Raw genomic sequence first — 24704 nt, 5'->3', positions numbered from 1 at the left:
TGAAAATGACTTCTTACTGTTACATGTCTTAATTATGGGGGCAATATGTTCAGTTTACTATGGATATATCGGAATTTTATTTAGTGGTCTCTGACCTCGACTATTTATTGACTGTTAACAATGCCAGATTATGTTTATATTTATTAACGCTACAAAAGAAAGCTATGCAAATGCAAACAATTCAATTCTTTAATACACCTGACTCTGTTCTGTTTTAGTATTTGAGGCAAAATATTCGACACCCACCATAAAATACAGGCAGACACAATCTCTGTAGGCGTCGCCGGCACTTTCATTTTACGAACTACTTTTACTTATGCACCGGTTTACATCCGAGGCTCGTTGTACAGGGAAGATGGCCGAGGAGTTCCGCAGAAACACTAAATACTAATGCAAACAATATTACACCTCATGATCAGTCAAAAATCACTTACAATTCCGGTGTCGTAATGGTGAACGGCTGTAGGGTCTTGTCAAGAAACGACCCAAATCCGATCTGGATGTTCTCCGTGAAGCGTTTAAGTCCTTCAACTGAAATCGAAATACCATGTATAATTTGAGAAAATGGCTTTGAAGAAGTGTTTCGAAATTTAATTGAACATGATATTAATATGATATACATGTACCTAGTTTTGGCATGAGTATACCATTGCAAAATTTATTATAATGATATGTATTTATCATTAAGTTTTAGAACATATATTTATGAATTCCTATTCTACATTTTGCTATTTTGTTGGTTGGTTTGATATAAATCGCCCTTTAACTAAATGGAGATTATTGTTGTTGTTGTTATTGCGGTTGCTGTCGATATGGTACCGTTGTTGTTAGTGGTGGTGCTGTTGTTGTTGCTGTTGTTGTTGTTGATGTTGTTGTTGTTGTTGTTGTTGCTGTTGCTGTTGTTGTTGTTATTGTTGTTGCTGCTGCTGCTGTTGTTGTTGTTGTTGTTGTTGTTGTTGTTGTTGTAAAATGATATAATCAAAACAATGGAAAAAAGTTTGTACTGAGTTCTTTCGATAAATTAGCAAGTGTTGAAAGTTGATGTTTCATCGTTGTGCTGAAGTCAAGCACAAAGTACATGTCGAGCGGAATATTCTTGGCCACTTTATACTTCAGCGTCATTTCATGCGTGAGTTCTGAAAAAGAGAACATAATGATCAGAAATGTTATAGAATTATAACAGTGTGTGTATACCACGGGAGAAATTGCGTCATAAATGCTACGACGGAAGGCAACATTTTGCTTCGAAAGAAGACTTTAAACAGAGATAACTTCACTATTTCTTCACCATTCTAAATTAAACATAGCGCATTCTACGTCGCTTACGGAACCACTTATTCGGTCTTTTGCCAAAGTTTTATTGAGAGTGTAGTTTCTTAAAACACTTCGACAAACCTTTTTAAAATACGGCCGTCTGACGGAAAACTGTCAAAACATTATTTTGGAAACAGGTTTGTCGAAGTGTTTGATGTAAGTTCTCACCTTATCAAACTTCGGTAATGAAACGAAGGCGGGGCTCTTTAAGCTGCATATACTGCCCTTTGTTTTATTTAAAATGGTGCAGTAAAAGAAAAGTTATCTTTGATTTAAGTCTTTATTTTTAGCAGAATGTTGCCTTCCGACGTAGCATTTATGACGTAATTTATCACGTGGTATTCACACACTGTATAAGTGTAGTATTTAAACGTCCATGACAAGCTATTTCAAGCCACATATTATTGGCGACATAGGCACCATATCACGTGTGAGTTCTGAAAAAGAGATATAATAATGATTATAAATATATGTTGTAGATTTATTAGTGCGGTATTTACACGTCTATGACAAGCTATTTCAAGCCACATATTATTGGCGACATAGGCACCATATCACGTGTGAGTTCTGAAAAAGAGATATAATAATGATTATAAATATATGTTGTAGATTTATTAGTGTAGTATTTACACGTCTATGACAAGCTATTTCAAGCCACATATTGCTGGCGACATAGGCACCATATCACGTGTGATTTCTTTAAAAAATATATTATAATGATAATAAATATATGTTGCAGAATTAAAATTGTAGTATTTATAGGTCTATGACATCGTATTGTCAAACCACAGACTGCTGGTGAGGTAAGCTCCATTGTGAGTAAAAGAATAAATATAATAAGAAATGCAAAAATTTATTGCAAAATTATAATTGTAGTATTATACATCTAGGACAAAAGAACAAGGCAATCGGCAGATTCTCGGCGACGTAAGCCAAATTTCATAAACTACTTCTAACAAAGAGTATAACTATGATAAAAATATGATACAGATTTATAAGTGTAGAATTAACAAGTCTATGAGAAAAAAACATGTCAATTTGCATATAATTGGCGAGTTTAGCTCAATTTTAGGAGTTAGTGCTAAAAAGGAAATATATATCATAAATATATATATATATTAACGATCTTATTGCAGTATTTACTACAAGTCTAGGAAAAGATAGCATGTCAAACGGAAGATTTTTGTCGACGTTCGGTCCATTTCATCTGTCAGTTCTTTAGAAGAGAATAAATATGACTATAATTATGAAAATATATCACGCCTCGAACATGAATGACGCAACGCCATTGGTACAGGCCTGGTCACGCGGTGACACAATATTTTTTCCATATTTGGTCACCAATTTTATATCGTACCAAAATGGCGTCTTTTTTCCAATTCCGATGAAAAAATGAATATTTTAAACATGTAAACAGGTTGCCGACGAGATATATACGTTACAGGGCTAGAAGGTAACCCGATATGGGATATACGGGGCGCAGAAAACCATATTCGGGTTCGAGCTTCCCTTTCACCCGATATGGTTTCCTTTGCCCCGTATATCCTATATCGGGTCACCTACTTACTCCGTAACTTATATTATTGTTTAGAGAATAATCTATACTTCCGTGTAAGTTTATAATATCGTTCACCGATTGAGCACCAAAAACATTATTTTACGAGCGAAATATTTAATTTGACTGACCACGACATGACTGATTGCGAATTTACACTGAAACAAACATTGTTTTTCTTTCTATTGTATGCCCAAAAAGGATATAAGATGACATTAGATTGCAGTTTTTTACAGAAAAGCGGGCAAAATAGAATTCAGACGTTACGTCATTATAGAAATGACGTCTTTGAAATTGTGTCCCAGCCCTGTGCGCGGGCTGACGTTGGATTTGGAAGTGAGAGCTGGCTAATCTTTTAAAACAGTGAAAAATATCAAAATGTTATTTCACTGTTTGAATCATTTTCATTTCACTGATAAATCTCTATATATCACCGGAAAGCATGATATAAAAACAAACAAACTATTCTTACTTGGCCTGAGTGTAAGTTTGACCTTCTGGGGCTGAAGTTGCACCGGTTCGACGTTTTCCCCACCATCCTGGACGGGCTTGTCCTTGAAAGTTTTATTCCGCAGATATTACCATACAGTCAATACAATGTTTGAACATGAAAACAGTCAAAACTCGCTTTTTCGAAGTCGTTGGACCTCATGAAAATAACTTCGCGATAACGGACATTCGAGATAGCCGTTATACGAACAGTGTATAACAAAACACAAAATATTCGAAAAAATGTTCGACTTAACCAGAACATCGAGATAAAAGAGTTCGACATAGACAGTGTTCACTGTACGAGTATTTCGATTCCAACATAGCTTTGTATTTGGAACTAATCATGATTCTAGGTGTAATATTCAATATTGGTATTAATTGGATCTAAGAACGGAGTAGCTAATCGGATTACTTGATATAAATAACTGGCCTAAAGAATGAATGGAGTCAATGATGAATGCCAATAAAATTTACTTAAGTTGCATATTGAATGCAAGTCTGACTTTGAGGTTCGGGGTCAGACAACTGAATTCATAAATGTTTCAAAATATCAATAATTTAACTTACAAAAGCTATATGCCTGATAAGTAGAAGGGATTTTTTTGTAACGCATACATTATTTTCTTTACCGTTTGTGCTCCTTAAACCGTTATTTTCACACCCAACACATTCGGCTCCAGTTCGATTTAGCCAGAATATCGAGATAAAAGAGTTCGACATAACAGATTTCGACTGTATAAATAAGTTACCTGCGTTTTAGTTTCGTTGTTAGTAGGTGACTTTATCTCTTGACAACCCTTCGAAGTCAGTATACTGGTGTTCATTGCACATCGAGTATCCGTAAACTCCTACACAAAAAATGGAGAAATATTATTTGTACTTATTAAAGGAGCTAGACACCAGATGGTACAAAAATCAGCAAAAACAGTTTTTCCTCAAAACAAACCTTGAAGTGTCAATGCGAGCTTATAGGAGGCCGATGAAATGTCGCTTTACATGGTTAAACGAATACACCGCAACAATCATGTTGCTGTCACATCTGTATTTCCCCGTTTGAAATAGCGCATATCGCTTTCAAAGTTTAATTCATATCTTATCATGAGTAAAGATAAATATACCGACGCTAATTTAACAGAAAATAGCTGGGATTTACGTGGTAGACAACCGTAGTAAATTACAAATTGGAAAAATGCGCAAAAAATGCGAGAGATGCATGTGTTGTAAGCGTTGTGATACACCAGTAAGTAAGATTCAATACGTTGTACACAACGATGTCAATTTTATGTAAGATTCTCTTTTTCTGTTACAATTGTATCATTTGGTGTCTAGTCCCTTTAATAACGAAAACAGAAACATATTATTTATACTCCTGCACAAAGATATGCAAGCATAACATCTAAATTCGATGAAACGGAAAAATGTATACGTAAATCTACACTCTCACATATTGAGCGTTTTGACAACTTATTTTTTAGTTTTGGAATGAGCCAAGTTATGTGCAAATGGTTGGAAACCAGTGCCACAAGACTGCTGAAAAAGAATCAGGTCGCAGTTTTTTTTCATATTTACCTTCGAAAATCGATGTTTTATGGCTAAAAGACATATTAATGCCTAAAGAAAAATAATTATATATGGAAGCTTTCCATATGTACTCCCACACAATGATACTTAAGCATACCATTTGTACGCATATCTAAAGATATTGAAAAATACCATCTATACTCGTACACAAAGATACTTAAGCATACCATTTGTACACCTACACAAAGATATGAAAACATACCATCTATACTCGTACACAAAGATACTTAAGTATATCATTTGTACTCCTACACAAAGATATGAAAACATACCATCTATACTCGTACACAAAGATACTGAAGCATACCATATGTACTCCTAAACAAAGATATGAAAACATACCATCTATACTCGTACACAAAGATACTTAAGCATATCATTTGTACTCCTACACAAAGATATGAAAACATACCATTTATACTCGTACACAAAGATACTGAAGCATATCATTTGTACTCCTACACAAAGATATGAAAACATACCATCTATACTCGTACACAAAGATACAGAAGCATATCATTTGTACTCCTACACAAAGATATGAAAACATACCATCTATACTCGTACATTAAGATACTTAAGCATATCATTTGTACTCCTACACAAAGATATGAAAACATACCATCTATACTGGTACACAAAGATACAGAAGCATATCATTTGTACTCCTACAGAAAGATATGAAAACATACCATCTATACTCGTACACAAAGATACTGAAGCATATCATTTGTACACCTACCTAAAGATATGAAAACATACCATCTATACTCGTACACAAAGATACTTAAGCATACCATTTGTACACCTACCTAAAGATATGAAAACATACCATCTATACTCGTACACTAAGATACTGAAGCATATCATTTGTACTCCTACACAAAGATATGAAAAAATACCATCTATACTCGAACACAAAGATACTGAAGCATATCATTTGTACACCTAACTAAAGATATGAAAAAAAAACATCTATACTCGTACACAAAGATACTGAAGCATAACATTTGCACTCCTACACAAAGATATGAAAACATACCATCTATACTCGTACACTAAGATACTGAAGCATACCATATTAACTCCTACCTAAAGATATGAAAACATACCATCTATACTTGTACACAAAGATATGAAAACATACCATCTATACTCGTACACTAAGATACTGAAGTATATCATTTGTACATCAACCTAAAGATATGAAAAAATACCATCTATACTCGTACACAAAGATACTTAAGCATACCATTTGTACACCTACCTAACGATATGAAAAAACACCATCTATACTCGTACGCAAAGATACTTAAGCATATCATTTGCACTCTTACACAAAGATATGAAAAAATACCATCTATACTCGAACACAAAGATACTGAAGCATATCATTTGTACACCTACACAAAGATATGAAAACATACCATCTATACTCGTACACTAAGATACTGAAGCATACCATATGTACTCCTACCTAAAGATATGAAAACATACCATCTATACTTGTACACAAAGATATGAAAACATACCATCTATACTCGTACACTAAGATACTGAAGTATATCATTTGTACATCAACCTAAAGATATGAAAAAAATACCATATATACTCGTACACAAAGATACTTAAGCATACCATATGTACTCCTACACAAAGATATGAAAACATACCATCTATACTCGTACACAAAGATACGGAAGCATACCATTTGTACTCCTACACAAAGATATGAAAATATACCATCTATACTCGTACACAAAGATACTGAAGCATACCATATGTACTCCTACACAAAGATATGAAAACATACCATCTATACTCGTACACAAAGATATTGAAGCATACCATTTGTACTCCTACATAAAGGTATGAAAACATACCATATATACTCGTACACAAAGATACTGAAGCATACCATTTGTACTCCTACACAAAAATACGGTAGCATACCACCTGTACGTGTACGCAAAATACAGAAGCATACCATCTGTACTCCTACACAAAGATATCGAAGCACACTATCTGTATTCCTTTAAAATGATACGGAAGCATACCATCTGTATTCCTACCCAATAATAAGGAACATACCATCTGTACTCCTACACAAAAATAAGGAAGCATACCATATGTATTCCTGCACAAAGGTAGGGAAGCATACCATCTGTACTACTACACAAAAAAACGGAAGCATACCATCTGTACTTCTGCACAAAAATACGGAAGCATACCATCTGTTCTCCTACACAAAAATATGGAAGTATACCATATCTGTACTCATACACAAAGATACCAAAGAATTATGTCTGTAGTTATCCACACAGATACGGAAGCATACCATATGTACTTATACACAAAAATACGGAAGAATTCTATATGTACACAAAGACACGGAAGCACACCTTTTGTTCTTCTACACAAAGATACGGAAGCATACCATCTGTACTTTTACACGAATAAACGAAGCATACCAATTGTGATTCTACACAATGATACGGAAGCATACCATCTGTATTTCTACGCAAAGATACGGAAGGACAGCATCTCTACTTGTACGTAAAATACGGAAGCATACCATCAGTACTCCTACCCAAAGATACGGAAGCATACCATCAGTACTCCTACACAAAGATACGGACGCATACCATTTGTACTCCTACACAAAATACGGAAGCATACCATCAGTACTCCTACCCAAAGATACGGAAGCAAACCATCTATACACCGACACAAAGGTACAAAATCATACCGTATGTATAACGGAAACATGTTATTTGTACTGCTAGGCAAAGACAAGAAAATATATCGATTGTACAAACTTCCTCTGTAAGGAAAAATATCATTTGTTATCTTTCACAAATAAACGGAAATACACCACTTGCACTCCTACTCAAAAAACGGAAACATGTATACTCAACTCATAAGTAAACGAAAACACAAAGCTTTTGTTTAAACAATTGTACTTCAATAAACAAGAAATATATATACATGCAACATATATTTAATTAAATTTCCTTAGCTTTTCAATATGTGGAATGTGAACAAACTGCCTTTGTGAAAAACTTCATTTTGAGTCATTAACTCTGCCAACTTTACAATAATGAACTGTTGAATATGATTTTACAAAGTTGTAAGTTGTAATACATTTTAGAGTGTTTTATCATTATTCTCCATGAAGCTTATAATTAATCTACCTGGTATTAAAAGTCCTGCTTTGATTACTACTAGTTATTTTGATAACATTTCAAAAATGCTGCAAATCATATTTTGTCGAATGAACTGTCAAAATGTTATTGCATATATGTGGCAAAATCTACAACTTCCTAGTATGCTTCTACTTTGCTTGAATCCAATTTCCATTCGGTGTTGAAATCATTGATCATTATCATTTTTTATCTTCAATAAAGATATTAGTCTTATCTCTAATATGGTCTAGTGATTATAAGTATCTTCCATGGCCGAGAGTGTTAGAAAGGTTCATTCCGACCCGAGCGTAGGGTGTTTTGCGGAAACGAGGTTTACCGAGATGAAAACACCCTGCGCGAGGGTCGGGATGAACCTATCTTATACGAGCGGCTATGGTAGATGCTTTTTCTCCCACTTCAGTTAAACAAAATTAGGTAAAAATGTATTTTTTGCTGGAACTCTTTTTTGCTTAGTGAAAATAATTGCGTATGGATATGCGATAGCACGTGGTTGTCATGGATATACGCGCAGTGATCCAGTTAATGTTAATAGTCAAATCGGTCTTTTTAAATTGTTTTAAGGAGAATGAAGCATTATTTCTTGAATGGCGCCTGAAAACTGTTTTATGGTGACATTTGAAGCGAGAAATAATTAATTAGCGTTCTAAATATTACCATACGACAAGATTTCTTTGATGCTACTGACGACAGTCTTCAACAAGGGAGGTAATTACTATGTGGTAAAAGGAGTTCCATACGGGCATTTTATCTTCGCCCGTGGGCAAGATAAGCATATTTAGCATGGTTAAATTATTGAATCTACTTATCTGAGGTGGGAGAAATAGGTGTCTGCCTCTCACCAATGAGGTAATTGGTTCGATCCCAACCAAGGATTCTTTCTCATGGACTCTCAAAACGCACAACAATAATAGTTCCTGTCACCAGGGCCAGTATTCAATATTGGTCTTAATCGAATCTAAGAAAGATGTAGCTTATCGGATTACTTTTTATTAATAACTGACCAATAGATTGAATAGAGTCAATGATGTAAGACCATAAGATTAACTTAAGTTTTATATGGATTACCTATCCAGGGCCAAAATTAAATATTTACCTTATCCTTATCCTTAGACATACCTCAGTGATTCAATTCAGGCTATTGGTCAGTCAATAATACAGGCCAATCAAAACACTTAGTTTATAAGCTAAAATTTAAGTTCAATCTAAGTAACTTATTGAATCCAGCCCCAGGACACAATATCACGAAAACACTTAAGTCAAATCTCAGCCTAAGTCAAACTCATTTGACCATATATCATCAAACATTATCAATGAAAATATATGTTTTGACACCTTTTAAAAACATAATATCATATGAGATAGTGAGTAACGCCTTTGATCATGATTCTAAGGGGAAAAACAGCCAAACCATGTATCTGGGTACAATTAATTCAAGGATTGATTGTATTTTTTTCTTGCGCTGTTGCTGTATGAACGCAGAAGGGCACGCGAGCAAGTTCAATGAAGCGCAAATATTAACATTTTAAATAAATATTCATTACTATTAAAAATGTGAAAAGTATCTTCTGCAATTAAGAATTTGTTCTTAAAGAAATGTAACCGACAACATACGTTTGTATAGAAGAATGGCTGTTATTTGTAACGTCTTATATAATTGGTTTAATGACGTCCCGCTTATCCAATAGGAGCGCAATATTAAAATAAACAATCACGTCATAACTCCTTGCGTGTTATACAATACAAACGTCAGGCGTTTTCTGTACAAATGACTAGGTGAATGTAAATATTGTTTTTAACAATAACTCCGGTATGTTTTGCTCCAGAATTAATTTTCCTTGACGTATTGACAAACAATTCAATCAACTCATCCTATGAAAAAATACGTTTTAAAAAAGTATAAATACATGCAAGGTTTTGAACAATACTATGCCTTTGTATGGTAAATGAAGCTATGATTTTGATTGAGATTTGACTTCAGTATTTTTATAATATTAGACCCAGGATTTGGACTCGAATCGCGATTCTATAATTAAAAACATTTCGTCACAATCGAATTAAAAGCAACTCGTAGAAACTAAAAAGCAATTCACGGTCAATAAAACAATACGTACCACATCGTTACACCATGCGCACTCGTGGTGCGCAGTAATACATTCACTGCAAAACCTCTGTTCTGCACATTGTGTTTGCGCTTCAACCTGGCGGATCTGGGACCCCATCAAGGTTGCTGTAGGCATAAATATCAGGGCATGATTATAGTGATTGCAGTCATTCGTCGATGTTTATTTTGGTCATAGTTGTTATTAAATAAATACATAATTATAGATATATTTGAAGGAACCACTGTTTAGTTCATTCATATTTTGAAAAAAATAACTATGTCAATGCTAGTTAAATCAATAGGATTTAGGCTACATGTATTAACTAACATTGTGCTTGTGTTTAAACAAAATGGATCCGCGATAACACCAACAAAGTTGCTGTAGGACTCCCCATTGATATTCATAATGACCTACTGTTTTCTTTTTCGGCATTAGGCCGACTGAATTCACCCTGACTTCCTGTGAGATGAACATAGATGAACTGAAGATAATCAAAATGACCATTAGTCATTGTAAAGTGGAACTAGACATCGTATTGGCCATTGAAAGATTGTAAAGTGAAACTTGAAATCCATTTGGCTATTTAAGGATTGTGAAGTTAAACTAGAAATCCCATTGGCCATTGTAAGGATTGTAAAGGGAAACTAGAAATCCAATTGGCCATTGTAAGAATTGTAAAATGTAAACAAGAAATCCAATTGTCCATTGTAAGGATTGTGAAATGTTTACTAGAAATCCAATTGTCCATTGTAAGGATTGTGAAATGTATACTAGAAATCCAATTGTCCATTGTAAGGATTGTAAAGTGGAACTAGAAATCCAATTGTCCATTGTAAGGATTGTAAAATGTAAACAAGAAATCCAATTGTCCATTGTAAAGATTGTGAAATGTATACTAGAAATCCAATTGTCCATTGTAAGGATTGTGAAATGTATACTAGAAATCCAATTGTCCATTATAAGGATTGTAAAGTGGAACTAGAAATCCAATTGTCCATTGTAAAAATTGTAAAGTGGAACTAGAAATCCAATTGTCCATTGTAAGGATTGTAATTGTAAAGGGATACTAGAAATCATATTGACCATTGTAGGGATTGTAAAGGGACACTAGAAATCATATTGCCAATTGTAGGGATTGTAAAGGGACACTAGAAATCATATTGCCCATTATAGGGATTGTAAAGGGACACTAGAAATCATATTGCCCATTGTAGGGATTGTAAAGGGACACTAGAAATCATATTGCCCATTGTAGAGATTGTAAAGGGACACTAGAAATCATATTGCCCATTGTAGGGATTGTAAAGGGATACGGGACACTAGAAATCATATTGACCATTGTAGGGATTGTAAAGGGACACTAGAAATCATATTGACCATTGTAGGGATTGTAAAGGGACACTAGAAATCATATTGACCATTGTAGGGATTGTAAAGGGATACTAGAAATCATATTGCCAATTGTAGGGATTGTAAAGGGATACTAGAAATCATATTGACCATTGTAGGGATTGTAAAGGGACACTAGAAATCATATTGCCAATTGTAGGGATTGTAAAGGGATACTAGAAATCATATTGACCATTGTAGGGATTGTAAAGGGATACTAGAAATCATATTGCCAATTGTAGGGATTGTAAAGGGAGACTAGAAATCATATTGCCCATTATAGGGATTGTAAAGGGACACTAGAAATCATATTGCCCATTGTAGGGATTGTAAAGGGAAACTTAAAATCATATTGCCCATTGTAGGGATTGTAAAGGGATACTAGAAATCATAGAGACCTTTGTAGGGATTGTAAAGGGACACTAGAAATCATATTGCCCATTGTAGGGATTGTAAAGGGAAACTTAAAAATATATTGCCCATTGTAGGGATTGTAAAGGGATACTAGAAATCATATAGACCATTGTAAGGATTGTAAAGGGAAACTAGAAATCATATTGACCTTTGTAGGGATTGTAAAGGGATACTAGAAATCATATAGACCATTGTAAGGATTGTAAATGGACACTAGAAATCGTATTGACCATTGTAAGGATTGTAAAGGGACACTAGAAATCATATTGACCATTGTAGGGATTGTAAAGGGATACTAGAAATCATATTGACCATTGTAAGGATTGTAAAGGGACACTAGAAATCATATTGACCATTGTAGGGATTGTAAAGGGATACTAGAAATCGTATTGACCATTGTAGGGATTGTAAAGGGATACTAGAAATCATATAGACCATTGTAAGGATTGTAAAGGACAATCGTATTGACCATTGTAGGGATTGTAAAGGGATACTAGAAATCGTATTGACCATTGTAGGGATTGTAAAGGGATACTAGAAATCGTATTGACCATTGTAGGGATTGTAAAGGGATACTAGAAATCATATTGACCATTGTAGGGATTGTAAAGGGACACTAGAAATCATATTGACCATTGTAGGGATTGTAAAGGGATACTAGAAATCGTATTGACCATTGTAGGGATTGTAAAGGGATACTAGAAATCGTATTGACCATTGTAGGGATTGTAAAGGGATACTAGAAATCATATTGACCATTGTAGGGATTGTAAAGGGATACTAGAAATCGTATTGACCATTGTAGGGATTGTAAAGGGATACTAGAAATCATATTGACCATTGTAGGGATTGTAAAGGGATACTATAAATCGTATTGACCATTGTAGGGATTGTAAAGGGATACTAGAAATCGTATTGACCATTGTAAGGATTGTAAAGGGAAACTTAAAATCATATTGACCATTGTAAGGATTGTAAAGGGATACTATAAATCGTATTGACCATTGTAAGGATTGTAAAGGGAAACTTAAAATCGTATTGACCATTGTAAGGATTGTAAAGGGATACTATAAATCGTATTGACCATTGTAGGGATTGTAAAGGGATACTAGAAATCGTATTGACCATTGTAGGGATTGTAAAGGGAAACTTAAAATCATATTGACCATTGTAAGGATTGTAAAGGGATACGGGACACTAGAAATCATATTGACCATTGTAGGGATTGTAAAGGGACACTAGAAATCATATTGACCATTGTAGGGATTATAAAGGGAAACTAAAAATCATATTGCCCATTGTAGGGATTGTAAAGGGACACTAGAAATCATATTGACCTTTGTAGGGATTGTAAAGGGATACTAGAAATCATATAGACCATTGTAAGGATTGTAAATGGACACTAGAAATCGTATTGACCATTGTAAGGATTGTAAAGGGACACTAGAAATCGTATTGACCATTGTAAGGATTGTAAAGGGACACTAGAAATCGTATTGAGCATTGTAGGGATTGTAAAGGGAGACTAGATATCGTATTGACCATTGTAAGGATTGTAAAGGGAGACTAGAAATCATATTGACCATTGTAAGGATTGTAAAGGGAGACTAGAAATCGTATTGACCATTGTAAGGATTGTAAAGGGAGACTAGAAATCGTATTGACCATTGTAGGGATTGTAAAGGGATACTAGAAATCGTATTGACCATTGTAGGGATTGTAAAGGGATACTAGAAATCGTATTGACCATTGTAGGGATTGTAAAGGGATACTAGAAATCGTATTGACCATTGTAGGGATTGTAAAAGGAAACTAGAAATCGTATTGACCATTGTAGGGATTGTAAAGGGATACTAGAAATCGTATTGACCATTGTAAGGATTGTAAAGGGATACTAGAAATCGTATTGACCATTGTAGGGATTGTAAAGGGATACTAGAAATCGTATTGACCATTGTAAGGATTGTAAAGGGATACTAGAAATCGTATTGACCATTGTAGGGATTGTAAAGGGATACTAGAAATCGTATTGACCATTGTAGGGATTGTAAAGGGATACTAGAAATCATATTGACCATTGTAGGGATTGTAAAGGGATACTAGAAATCGTATTGACCATTGTAGGGATTGTAAAGGGATACTAGAAATCGTATTGACCATTGTAAGGATTGTAAAGGGATACTAGAAATCGTATTGACCATTGTAGGGATTGTAAAGATATACTAGAAATCGTATTGACCATTGTAGAGATTGTAAAGGGACACTAGAAATCGTATTGACCATTGTAGGGATTGTAAAGGACACTAGAAATCATATTGACCATTGTAGGGATTGTAAAGGGATACTAGAAATCGTATTGACCATTGTAAGGATTGTAAAGGGACACTAGAAATCGTATTGACCATTGTAGGGATTGTAAAGGGATACTAGAAATCGTATTGACCATTGTAGGGATTGTAAAGGGATACTAGAAATATTGACCACTGTAGGGATTGTAAAGGGATACTAGAAATCGTATTGACCACTGTAGGGATTGTAAAGGGATACTAGAAATCGTATTGACCATTGTAGGGATTGTAAAGGGATACTAGAAATCGTATTGACCATTGTAGGGATTGTAAAGGGATACTAGAAATCGTATTGACCATTGTAGGGATTGTAAAGGGATACTAGAAATCGTATTGACCATTGTAGGGATTGTAAAGGGATACTAGAAATCATATTGACCTTTGTAGGGATTGTAAAGGGATACTAGAAATCGTATTGACCATTGTAGGGATTGTAAAGGGATACTAGAAATCGTATTGACCATTGTAGGGATTGTAAAGGGATACTAGAAATCGTATTGACCATTGTAAGGATTGTAAAGGGATACTAGAAATCGTATTGACCATTGTAGGGATTGTAAAGGGATACTAGAATTCGTATTGACCATTGTAGGGATTGTAAAGGGATACTAGAAATCGTATTGACCATTGTAGGGATTGTAAAGGGATACTAGAAATCGTATTGACCATTGTAAGGATTGTAAAGGGATACTAGAAATCGTATTGACCACTGTAGGGATTGTAAAGGGATACTAGAAATCATATTGACCATTGTAAGGATTGTAAAGGGATACTAGAAATCGTATTGACCATTGTAGGGATTGTAAAGGGATACTAGAAATCGTATTGACCATTGTAAGGATTGTAAAGGGATACTAGAAATCATATTGACCATTGTAAGGATTGTAAAGGGATACTAGAAATCGTATTGACCATTGTAGGGATTGTAAAGGGACACTAGAAATAATATTGACCATTGTAGGGATTGTAAAGGGACACTAGAAATAATATTGACCATTGTAAGGATTGTAAAGGGATACTAGAAATCGTATTGACCATTGTAGGGATTGTAAAGGGATACTAGAAATCCCATTGGCCGTTGTCAGAACTGAAAAGGATATTTTATGCAATAAGAAAGACCATGAACACATTTAAACGATGAAACATACATCAAAAAGGAAATTTAAGTCAATCCAGTCCCCATTGAAAATGGATGGAAATCCAGTAGTTAATTATATTGGCCTAAATATGAATATAGACTTAGATAATATATCAACAAGGACATCGGTAAAAAATACTCATTTTACTCTGACTTACTGTACAGCCGAACCTCGCTGGCTTGAACTCCCAGGGACCAACAAAATACATCGAGCCTCGAATATTCGAGCCAAGTGGGAATGCTTACACTTAGTGATAAGAAATCGGGTTTTTTGTATCAAGTTCGAGCCAACGGGGATTTCGAGCAAAGCGATATCGAGCCAACGGGGTTAGACTGTAGTTATGCTCAAGTCGGGATAGCAGTCAATTCAGTATTCCACAAAAACGTTTAATGGTTTTATAGATGGAAACGCCGGGATCTGATTCTCACACAAAGGATATATTTGTTTTGTGAAGTATTTGCTTTTCAGAAACGTGTTTCTGTTTACAAATATTCACATTGATATCACCCATCCATGTCTGATAAGCTCAGCCCACCAGCCGAATCTAGGTCAAATTCTTAACCACCGCTTCATGATACAGGTAAACTCCGGGATGGCACAGATGTTAAAGAAAAAAAAACGACAGCCAACGTCTTGTTCGCATCATATAGAAAACTACAGATATTGTAATAAAAGAATGGAAATATAACTACATGTTAGTTATGCCAAGTATAAGCAAACAACTTACCAAGCAGCACAATCGTATACAAGAAATCCATTTTATAAATGTGTTTCATATGTTCAGGTCACGTTTGATCTTACATCACTATAAACAATATACAAAAGTAACCAAGTATCACGTAAGATATAAATATTTCAAACTTTACTGTATATATCAGTCATGTATTTTGGTTATATATCTTATAAATCCCGTTTCTATAAAAGTAAGAGAAAATGTTTCGAGTATATTACGCGGAAGATTTTAAATATAGCGATTATTGTGAATGGTTTTCGGAAATGCTTTATTCGCTACCACTTGTGTTAAAGGCACAACGTGACATCTCATAAAAGCAAGCTGAAGGCGTCGAGGCGAAGAGAAAACAATAATTTTATTGTAGTATTTTCGTTGAAATTTGACTGAGTAACAGGAAAAGTATATTTTTTAATTTGTCATCTGATTAAAAGTTATATTTTTGGCGGAAATGCAATTACCCATTATGGTGAGTCAAGCGATTTTCAGTGTTTTGATATGAAACTGATAACAAATTACGTAAAGTTAATAGCATTTATAATGCACCAGTCAATTGTTACCACGCCCCCTACACCCCCCCCCCCCCAGGTCCGGGGAATAGCGAGACTTTGACCTACGGTCCAGCCAATCCCAGGTTAAATTTACGCCCAGCGGGTTCAAACTGCTGGGAAAAAATCCCCGCCTAATGTCCGTGCTCCCCGGAGACATCCTAGGTAAGGCCTATTCCCCGCTTTTTTTTGGCGCGGAAAAAACAACAACCGCGTTCACTCGGCAGTGCTGGGCCCATTTCCCCCCGCTATTCCCCGGTATACCTCCGGAGCTGGGGGTGGGGCGTGGTTACAATTGACTGATGCATAACATACATTTGCAAAAATTATCTCCGGCGTGTACTTATCGCATTTCAAATCCTACCATTAATTAGAGCTTATAAAAACGAATTTGGTAGAAAATGACGAAAAGTAAGATGAAGTTGGCCTTTAAATATTTTCATCAATTTAACATTTTATATCAACCATATGTTATGATCGAACACAATCAAATACTGTTTCCTGTTTTAACTGAGTCATTAAACAGCAATGAGAATTCAAGATGGCAGGTCGCCATAACAATGGGTATAGTGTCAACTTGAAACTTGAAACCCCTTCACTTGCGTACATGATGTGGTCTAGTAGTGTAAGCATGTCGGCTTGGGTGACTATGGGTGAATAAGTGTATTGAAGCATCATAAACTGTATTACATTTATAACGTATTATACACAAGCGGATCCAGGGGCGCTCCCGGCGCCAAAACACCCCTAAAATCGTCCTAGTTTACTTTTTATTTCAATATAGTAGGGACAAGTAATAAAATACTCCCATAAAGGACCATTTAAGAAAAAAATGGTTAAAACTTTAAAACAAACAAAATAGGTACTGATGGAGGTGCGCAAATCATAAGTTTACGCCCCTCCCCCTCGAATCCTCGAATATATACATAGAGTTAATTCAACACGAATGTATTTTCTATAATGTTTAGCAAATATTCATTAATTTTGTTTCTTTTGTGAAAAAAAACTATGGATTAAGCAGTATATTACTGCATGTATAATATACGTATGTATTTTATTTATAGAACTTCATTTGTGTTTCGGCATTTTTATTTAAACATGTGAGCTAAGTGCAGCCGAATCCCGTTGGCTCGAACTTGCTTGGCTCGATTTCCTCGTTGGCTCGAAGTGGATGTAAAGGACCGTTTTCTTTATACTAAAGGAGAGCATTCCCGCTTGGCTCGAACTGCCCTATGCTCGAGTTATTTTCGCCGGTACCAGGGATTTCGAGCCAACGATATTCGAATGTAGTAAATATACATTAATTGAAATCATTTAATGACACTGCAAGGAATTAAACCATACAGTAGCACGATAAATTTGAAGTGAAGTATGTTTCATTGAATGAACTCATTGCATAAAAGAACATATACACATTTGGATGGAAATTAAATTCAATATTATTCTAAACTTTAACTATAAACCTACCTGGTGTTGCTGAATTCACGAAAAAATGAAACTATTATCAATGTTCATTTGTGCGATAAAATATGATTATGTCTTAACCTTATGACAACCAGCGCCGAATAAGTTTATACCTTTGAAAATCTAGCTTTATCAGGGAGACTAAAAGGGATTCTCACATGGGTCAGCACGGGTTTAACCCGATGTTGACAAAGACGTATTAAGCAACGTTGTGTTTTAAAATCAAACCTGTGCTTGTAACTGAACCAGTCCATGTTTCACTGACTCCTTTTATTTGACATCACGCATGTGTTTTATCACACACATATAATGGTAAATTTACGGGATCCAATGAGGGTCATCGCGATCCAACAACTCGCCTTATTTACCCCCCCCCCCCCACACACACCCACCCACACACACAGGACACTAACAAGGCACATATACAGTCGAACCCCGTTGGCTCGAGCTCGCTTGTCTCGATTTTCTCGTTGGCTCGAACTGGATGTAAAGGACCGATTTGTTAACACTGATGGTGATTATTCCCGCTTGGCTCAAACTCCCCGAGGTATTTTTGCCGGTCCCTGAGCATTCGAGCAAACAGGATGATTTGATTGTGTCGTATTGTAAGCAACACATACATATCACACATGTAAAATGATATGTTTTTTAACAAACGATGGGAGGACGGCCTAGGACAAATATTCAGCCATTATCATACAGTTCACTAGTGGCCGACCGTGCGTGATACGAGATATGTCATATCGTGATATAAAACACTTTCGCTCAGTTATCTGGCTCCCACACTCCCAGTCTAGCCTCCATTTAACATCCTTGATTTATATTCTCCATGTATTTCTCCCAACTAGACTCTTCCATATGTATCACTGCTTGTAAATGAACTTAGTGATTCAAGTGTTTAAACTAGAACTGAATCATATTTGTCAACTGATTATTACATGCCGATGTAAAGGATTGATTAAGCCACACCAAATTAATAACTTGTTCATCGGATTTCCCGCAACTATGTCTTCAGAAAACCAAAAAAAAAACATTTTTATTTTTTATCACTTGCGCCCGCACCATCTTAAAAAAAATTGTTGTTGTTTTTTTAAGAGCGCTCATTTGTTTAGTAGAATGTAGCCTTTTCCCTTATAACCGCGCATTCGGAACTCCTCGGCCATTTTCTTCAAAACAAGTTGTTTTTAAAAGAATGGCCGAGGAGTTCCAAATGATAACCGCGTTTTTCAATCGTTACAATTATCAAAGCACCGACTCAATCATGCAGCCGCTCTAATTAGACTCAATGAACGATATATACCTGGATACAAGCGTCTAGATGATCGAGACTAAATTGGCAACATTTCACTTCCTGATTCTTGAAAATTTCGTCAACAAATGACAATTCTACCACCATATAAAGTTTGTTTAAATTTTGGACAAAAGTAAACGTAAATATACTGGACAAGAAGTGCTGTATTATATCGTGAATGACAGTGATTATCCAAAGTGAATTTGGTTCGGACATGTTTGACGGGAATTCGGATGACCGTTACAGTAGTCTAAAATAATAGACGTGTTATACAGGATTCTTCCAATCCCTAACGTCTAAACGGGAATGTGCCAAAAACGGGGGTGTTTTAAAAATATTGAAATTGTTTTAAATGAAGTATTTTATGGTTGAAATTGATCATAAAGAGTTATATTCATATTTATCCATGTAAGTGAAATGTTATTTTGCACTTAACAAGCATTTAATGCATTAAAACAAGTTGTTTACCTTTCCAATAAAACGAAAGTTGACTGACACAGAAAACAATTATGCGAAGGGGAACAACTCGATACAATCGTAATAACTCGGCCTCCTCCGACAAAGCTTCGAGATAGACCTCGTTACACAATCGTAGCAACTCGGCCATGGCCGAAATGTTCCGAGCGATTTAAAACTGTGCCCTGAAGCCTTGCAGGTGCCCGTCATGTATATATGTTTTGACAGAATGAAATGAAGAAAAGTCGTCAAACTCATAATTATAAGTTGGATATTTATTTTTTGTGTACGGAACTAATATAAAATAACATTATCTGGTAATATTTCTTGTTTTTATGATATTTTATAGACGCTATATGCTTTAACCCGGAATCCTGATCGGAACAACTACCCACTTTTGATACTAAACAATTTGTACGTGAAGGATTTGCCATATCAAAAATCTAAAAAAATCCGTCAACGTACAATTATTTGGACTAACCGTTACAGTAACAAGACAGCTTCCAATCGGTCATCTATACCCAATTCACCTGTCCAGGTAAAAACCTCAGGTGTGTACTTTAACTTCTTTGTTGTTTTGCTGTTAATATAGCAATTTTTTTTATGATGTATTTTTGTATTATTTGTTTCCTTCAAAAATACAGTATACATTTTATGATTTATGCATGTTTGTTTTTATTTTGCTACAGATCTGAATATAGTGTTTATTTCATTCATATGCAATGCATGTACAGTAATAGAAAAATAAAGTTTGGCCAAGAGACAGCACCACCTTTCTTGTGTTATCATCAAACTGTTTCAGTAATGCATACTACATTATACTACAACGAACATTTATGTATAATACTGCTTTTAAAATTTCAGATTCCTCCGACGCAGCGAATCATGAAATTCCTGTCCCCATGAGGTAACGAGGGTGTGCTTGTGGTGGAGGCCTTGGTCACCAATGAGTCAATGTTCGTGGACAGTAGGATGACGCTAAAAATTAACCTCACTGACATTCATATGTGCTTCATGCAATCCCATGAGTGTTACCATTCACACAAAAAACATCAAACAAGCCAGATTGTGTATATTTTGTAAATATTAGTCAAATAGGATAAAAAAATGGTGTCAGACTGTGTGATTGGAAAAAGGTATTTAATCACACTTTGTGCTGCGAATAAATGTTTGTAGATGTTTTAGATGTTCATGTGTATATTTAAACTATATATGGAAATCATTCAAGTGTTATATATTTATGCTGATTGTTTTTTTCTATGAAAAAAATATTGCATATTCTTGTATTTTCTTGAAATATTTTTTTGCTATATATGAAAATTGACAGAATCAGTATTTGCAATACAACAGAAGTAAAAGTGTTTTTTATCTATATGTTTATGTTTTCCTAATTATTTGTCTAAATTTGAACAAGATATCTAAAAGCCTGTGACCATTTGTGCTTGTGTCCAGGCTTTAACTTAGCATTGAATAGGGTATTTTGAAAAAAAACTTAAAAAAAAGGTTTAAAAAACTGGAAAACTGGTTTTGAGTTCTCTCATTTATGAAATAGTTTAAAGAAATACATTTGCTTGATCTCAAATAGCATTTGTATGATATCAAAATTAATATTTGTAAAGAAATATATTTGAGTGTTATCATTTTTTCACTGGATGTTATCCTTGTACTGTTTACAATATCATTGTTTAGTTAGTAAGTGAATAAAATGTGAGCAAAGGTGAGTTAAATGACTATATATATATTTGTTCGCTCGCTCCTCTTTTTTGCTAAATGCAAAACAAATATTTTTATTATTATTTCTCTCGCTCGCCACATTATTTTTTTGGAAAAAATCCGATGAACAAGTTATCAATGTGGTGTGGCCTTATTTACAAGTTTAATACAATATAAATATACAGTCGAACCCCGTTGGCTCGAACTCGCTTTGATCGAAATCTTCGTTTGCTCGAACTGGATGTAAATAACCGGTTTCTTTATATTGAATGTAAGCTTTACCGCTTGGCTCGAATTTCGAATTTTCGGCGGTCCCTGGGAGTTCGAGAGAACGGGGTTCGACTGTATTTTTAAGTATAATTAATTTTTATAAGCTGGTAGTTTTGTTACAAACTACCCTATTTTCCGAAATATCGACTGACTTGCTTCCCTTGGGGTAGCAATACGCGCGTAATTGCTTCCCATGGCAATGGCTCTCCTTTTCGATACAGAGGAAGAAGATGAAACGAGAGCCAGTCAATCGACATATCATCTTCCGCGTCCACGACAATTCAGTAAAAAGATGGATTTTCTTATACTAAGGGTTGACGCTCATAAAAACATTAAAACAATTTGGTATGGCCCAATGGTTAAATGTTATTTAAATGTAATAAAAATGCACACTCCAAAATAAACGGTCTAATGTGACGTATTACAGTCAGAGCAGTGTTTTTGACGTGACTTGATTTGACTTGAAATTTGGGTCTGATATAGCTTATACACTGTAGCTCTAATGATGCTGATTTTGATATATATGTTTGGAAAGGAGTGGGGGTGGTATTAACTATGCAAGTTAAGTCAATCTTACAGTGATACATCATTGACTGAATTCATTTTATAGGTCCGTTATTTATATCGAGCAATCCGATTAGCTACATCGTTCTTATATCCAATAAAGACCAGTATTAAATATCATCTAAGACGGTAACCCTTATATATATTGATAACGATATTTTAATGTGTATATTGCTTTTGTTTTAAGATTTGTGTCGCGTGACTGTAATACACCATAAATTACGGGGTTAGTACGTGACCCGATATGGTGCACAGGAAATTATATTTGGATTTGGTTTCCCCTTATCAGCTCGAACCCGAATATATGGTTTCCTGCGTCCTATATATACAATATCGTGTCATCTACTTATCCTGTAACGTATACATCACGTCGGCAACATTTCATTAATGATCAAGACGCCAAAACTTGTTGAAAATGTTTTATTTATGCATCGTTATCGGATAAAAGACGCCATTTTGGTAGGATATAAAGATTAGTGACCAACTATTTAAAATTCACCACGTGACCAGTCCAACCAATGGCGTTGTGCCATTCACGTGAAGGGAATGATACTTGGCGGTTGTCTCTATTGTGACCTTTGTATAACGGACAAATTGTCGATCAGAGGAAATAGTGAAAATAAATTTCTAACAGGAACATCATATATAGCAATAGAATACAATTTTAACAATAGTAAATAAATGTACCGGTACTCATTGTCAGAACAATTTATAAAAAAAACACCGACGACATATATACTGATACCAATAAAATGGCGAAACAACATATTTAATTGCATTAAAAGTATAATTTAATGTTTTAAATGTATTTCATGAAAATGTCTGATTTCTTTCCAGTCAAAATCTCTTGACCAATCACAATTCGTCTTTGTTCACACGTGCTCTCAAGTCTTTGTCTTGTCCAATCAAAAACATCCTTTATGTTCTTAAGGGAACGCCCACAGTCAGTGATTGGAGGTTCGGTAGACCAGTTGTAGTTGTTGTTACGAAAATGGGTTGTTGTTGTTGCTTGGGAAATAGGCATACCGAGGTAAATATGCTCAACGCATCATCCCAAAAGTGTTAAGATGAGCTAGCCCTTGGAACTGCGGGCTTTGGCAAACAAAATGATGAAAGCGACGAGTCTGTAAGCCACCAGCATTGCACACAAAAGGCTGACATCCAGCAAGACGTTGTCCTTTTGGGGAGAAACAAATAAAAAGAGTCATAAGAACAAATTTGTTTGATTTATTTCTTTAAAGATGCACTCTTACTCCTAAATAAGATTTACCACAAGTAATACTATTGTTTTAATATTAAAAAATATGAATAATTGTCAAAAACAATGGTTCTTATGAAGGATACCGATTTTAATTTGAAAGAAATGTGCAAAAAACACAGTATTTCTACCTCACAGTAAATCTTTCACCAATCATTCAATATTTTTGCGTTATTAAATGCATGGCTACACTCTTATTACCAGTTATTAATATTTTCCACAAATGCATTATTTAGTAAGTAGATGAAGGTTTATCAGTGAGAATTGATGTTTGTTATACATGTGAATGTTTTGATTTTGAATAAACGTGTCACTTTAAAGTTGAATTAAGTTTTAAGTTAATTTATTCAATATATTAACAGTTAGCGCCATGAGTTGTCAAGAATTATTTTTATCCAATTATTAAAATAAATTGTAAATTAATTCAAAAATCATCACTGCATTGTTTTAGCAGTTCGAGTTGATTAAAATGGATTAAAAATAAAGTCACCATTAAGTATAACATTATTATGGAATGAATTGTTTTAAAATGGAGCCTAATATAATAAAACCTTTGAAGTTTCAAGATCAAAATTCATGTAATTTATAACAGAACCACTTTACGTAAACTTTAAGCGACCATCAAGCAGGAATAAACACAGGTTGCTCACCTGGTCATAATTGAGATAGCTCAGAACCGAGTCGCCGTCCTTGTACAGGCATTTTGTGTTGTTCCCGTTGCTAGAACATTCTGGAAAAAAATGGTTAAACATTTCAACAACACGTTGTATTGTTCTAGGACAATTCCGTCTTAGTTCTGAAATACTCTTCTTGTATCTAAGATTGATATCAAGCATAAACATTGAATACACTTAGACATATTCCAAACCA

The 24704-nt window shown here is 34.8% G+C and overlaps 2 protein-coding genes across 5 annotated transcripts in view; both read right to left on the bottom strand.

Moving 5' to 3' along the window:
• Positions 1 to 16500, bottom strand: part of LOC128231151 (integrin beta-1-like) — a 60939-nt gene extending 44439 nt beyond the window's left edge. The window contains exons 1-6 of the mRNA XM_052943611.1: positions 16268 to 16500; positions 10260 to 10375; positions 4111 to 4209; positions 3342 to 3423; positions 1005 to 1136; positions 435 to 531 (exon numbers count right to left, since the gene is read on the bottom strand). Of these exons, the coding sequence (XP_052799571.1) occupies positions 435 to 531; positions 1005 to 1136; positions 3342 to 3423; positions 4111 to 4209; positions 10260 to 10375; positions 16268 to 16316 (575 nt within the window). The 5' untranslated portion in view covers positions 16317 to 16500. The remainder of the gene's footprint in view (positions 1 to 434; positions 532 to 1004; positions 1137 to 3341; positions 3424 to 4110; positions 4210 to 10259; positions 10376 to 16267) is intronic.
• A 6481-nt stretch (positions 16501 to 22981) lies between these two features.
• The window catches only part of LOC128238310 (protein white-like), a 41869-nt gene continuing 40146 nt past the window's right edge, over positions 22982 to 24704 (bottom strand). For all 4 annotated transcript variants that reach the window (XM_052954120.1, XM_052954111.1, XM_052954103.1 and 1 more), the window contains exons 17-18: positions 24485 to 24564; positions 22982 to 23753 (exon numbers count right to left, since the gene is read on the bottom strand). In XM_052954120.1, coding sequence (XP_052810080.1) covers positions 23649 to 23753; positions 24485 to 24564 — 185 coding nt within the window. In that variant the 3' untranslated portion in view covers positions 22982 to 23648. The remainder of the gene's footprint in view (positions 23754 to 24484; positions 24565 to 24704) is intronic.

Source organism: Mya arenaria, chromosome 1 (genome assembly GCF_026914265.1).
Source record: "Mya arenaria isolate MELC-2E11 chromosome 1, ASM2691426v1".
In the NCBI taxonomy this organism is placed as follows: Eukaryota; Metazoa; Mollusca; class Bivalvia; order Myida; family Myidae; genus Mya; species Mya arenaria.
The sequence above is the reverse complement of the archived record's forward strand: the minus strand, read 5'-3'. Positions and strand labels throughout refer to the sequence as shown.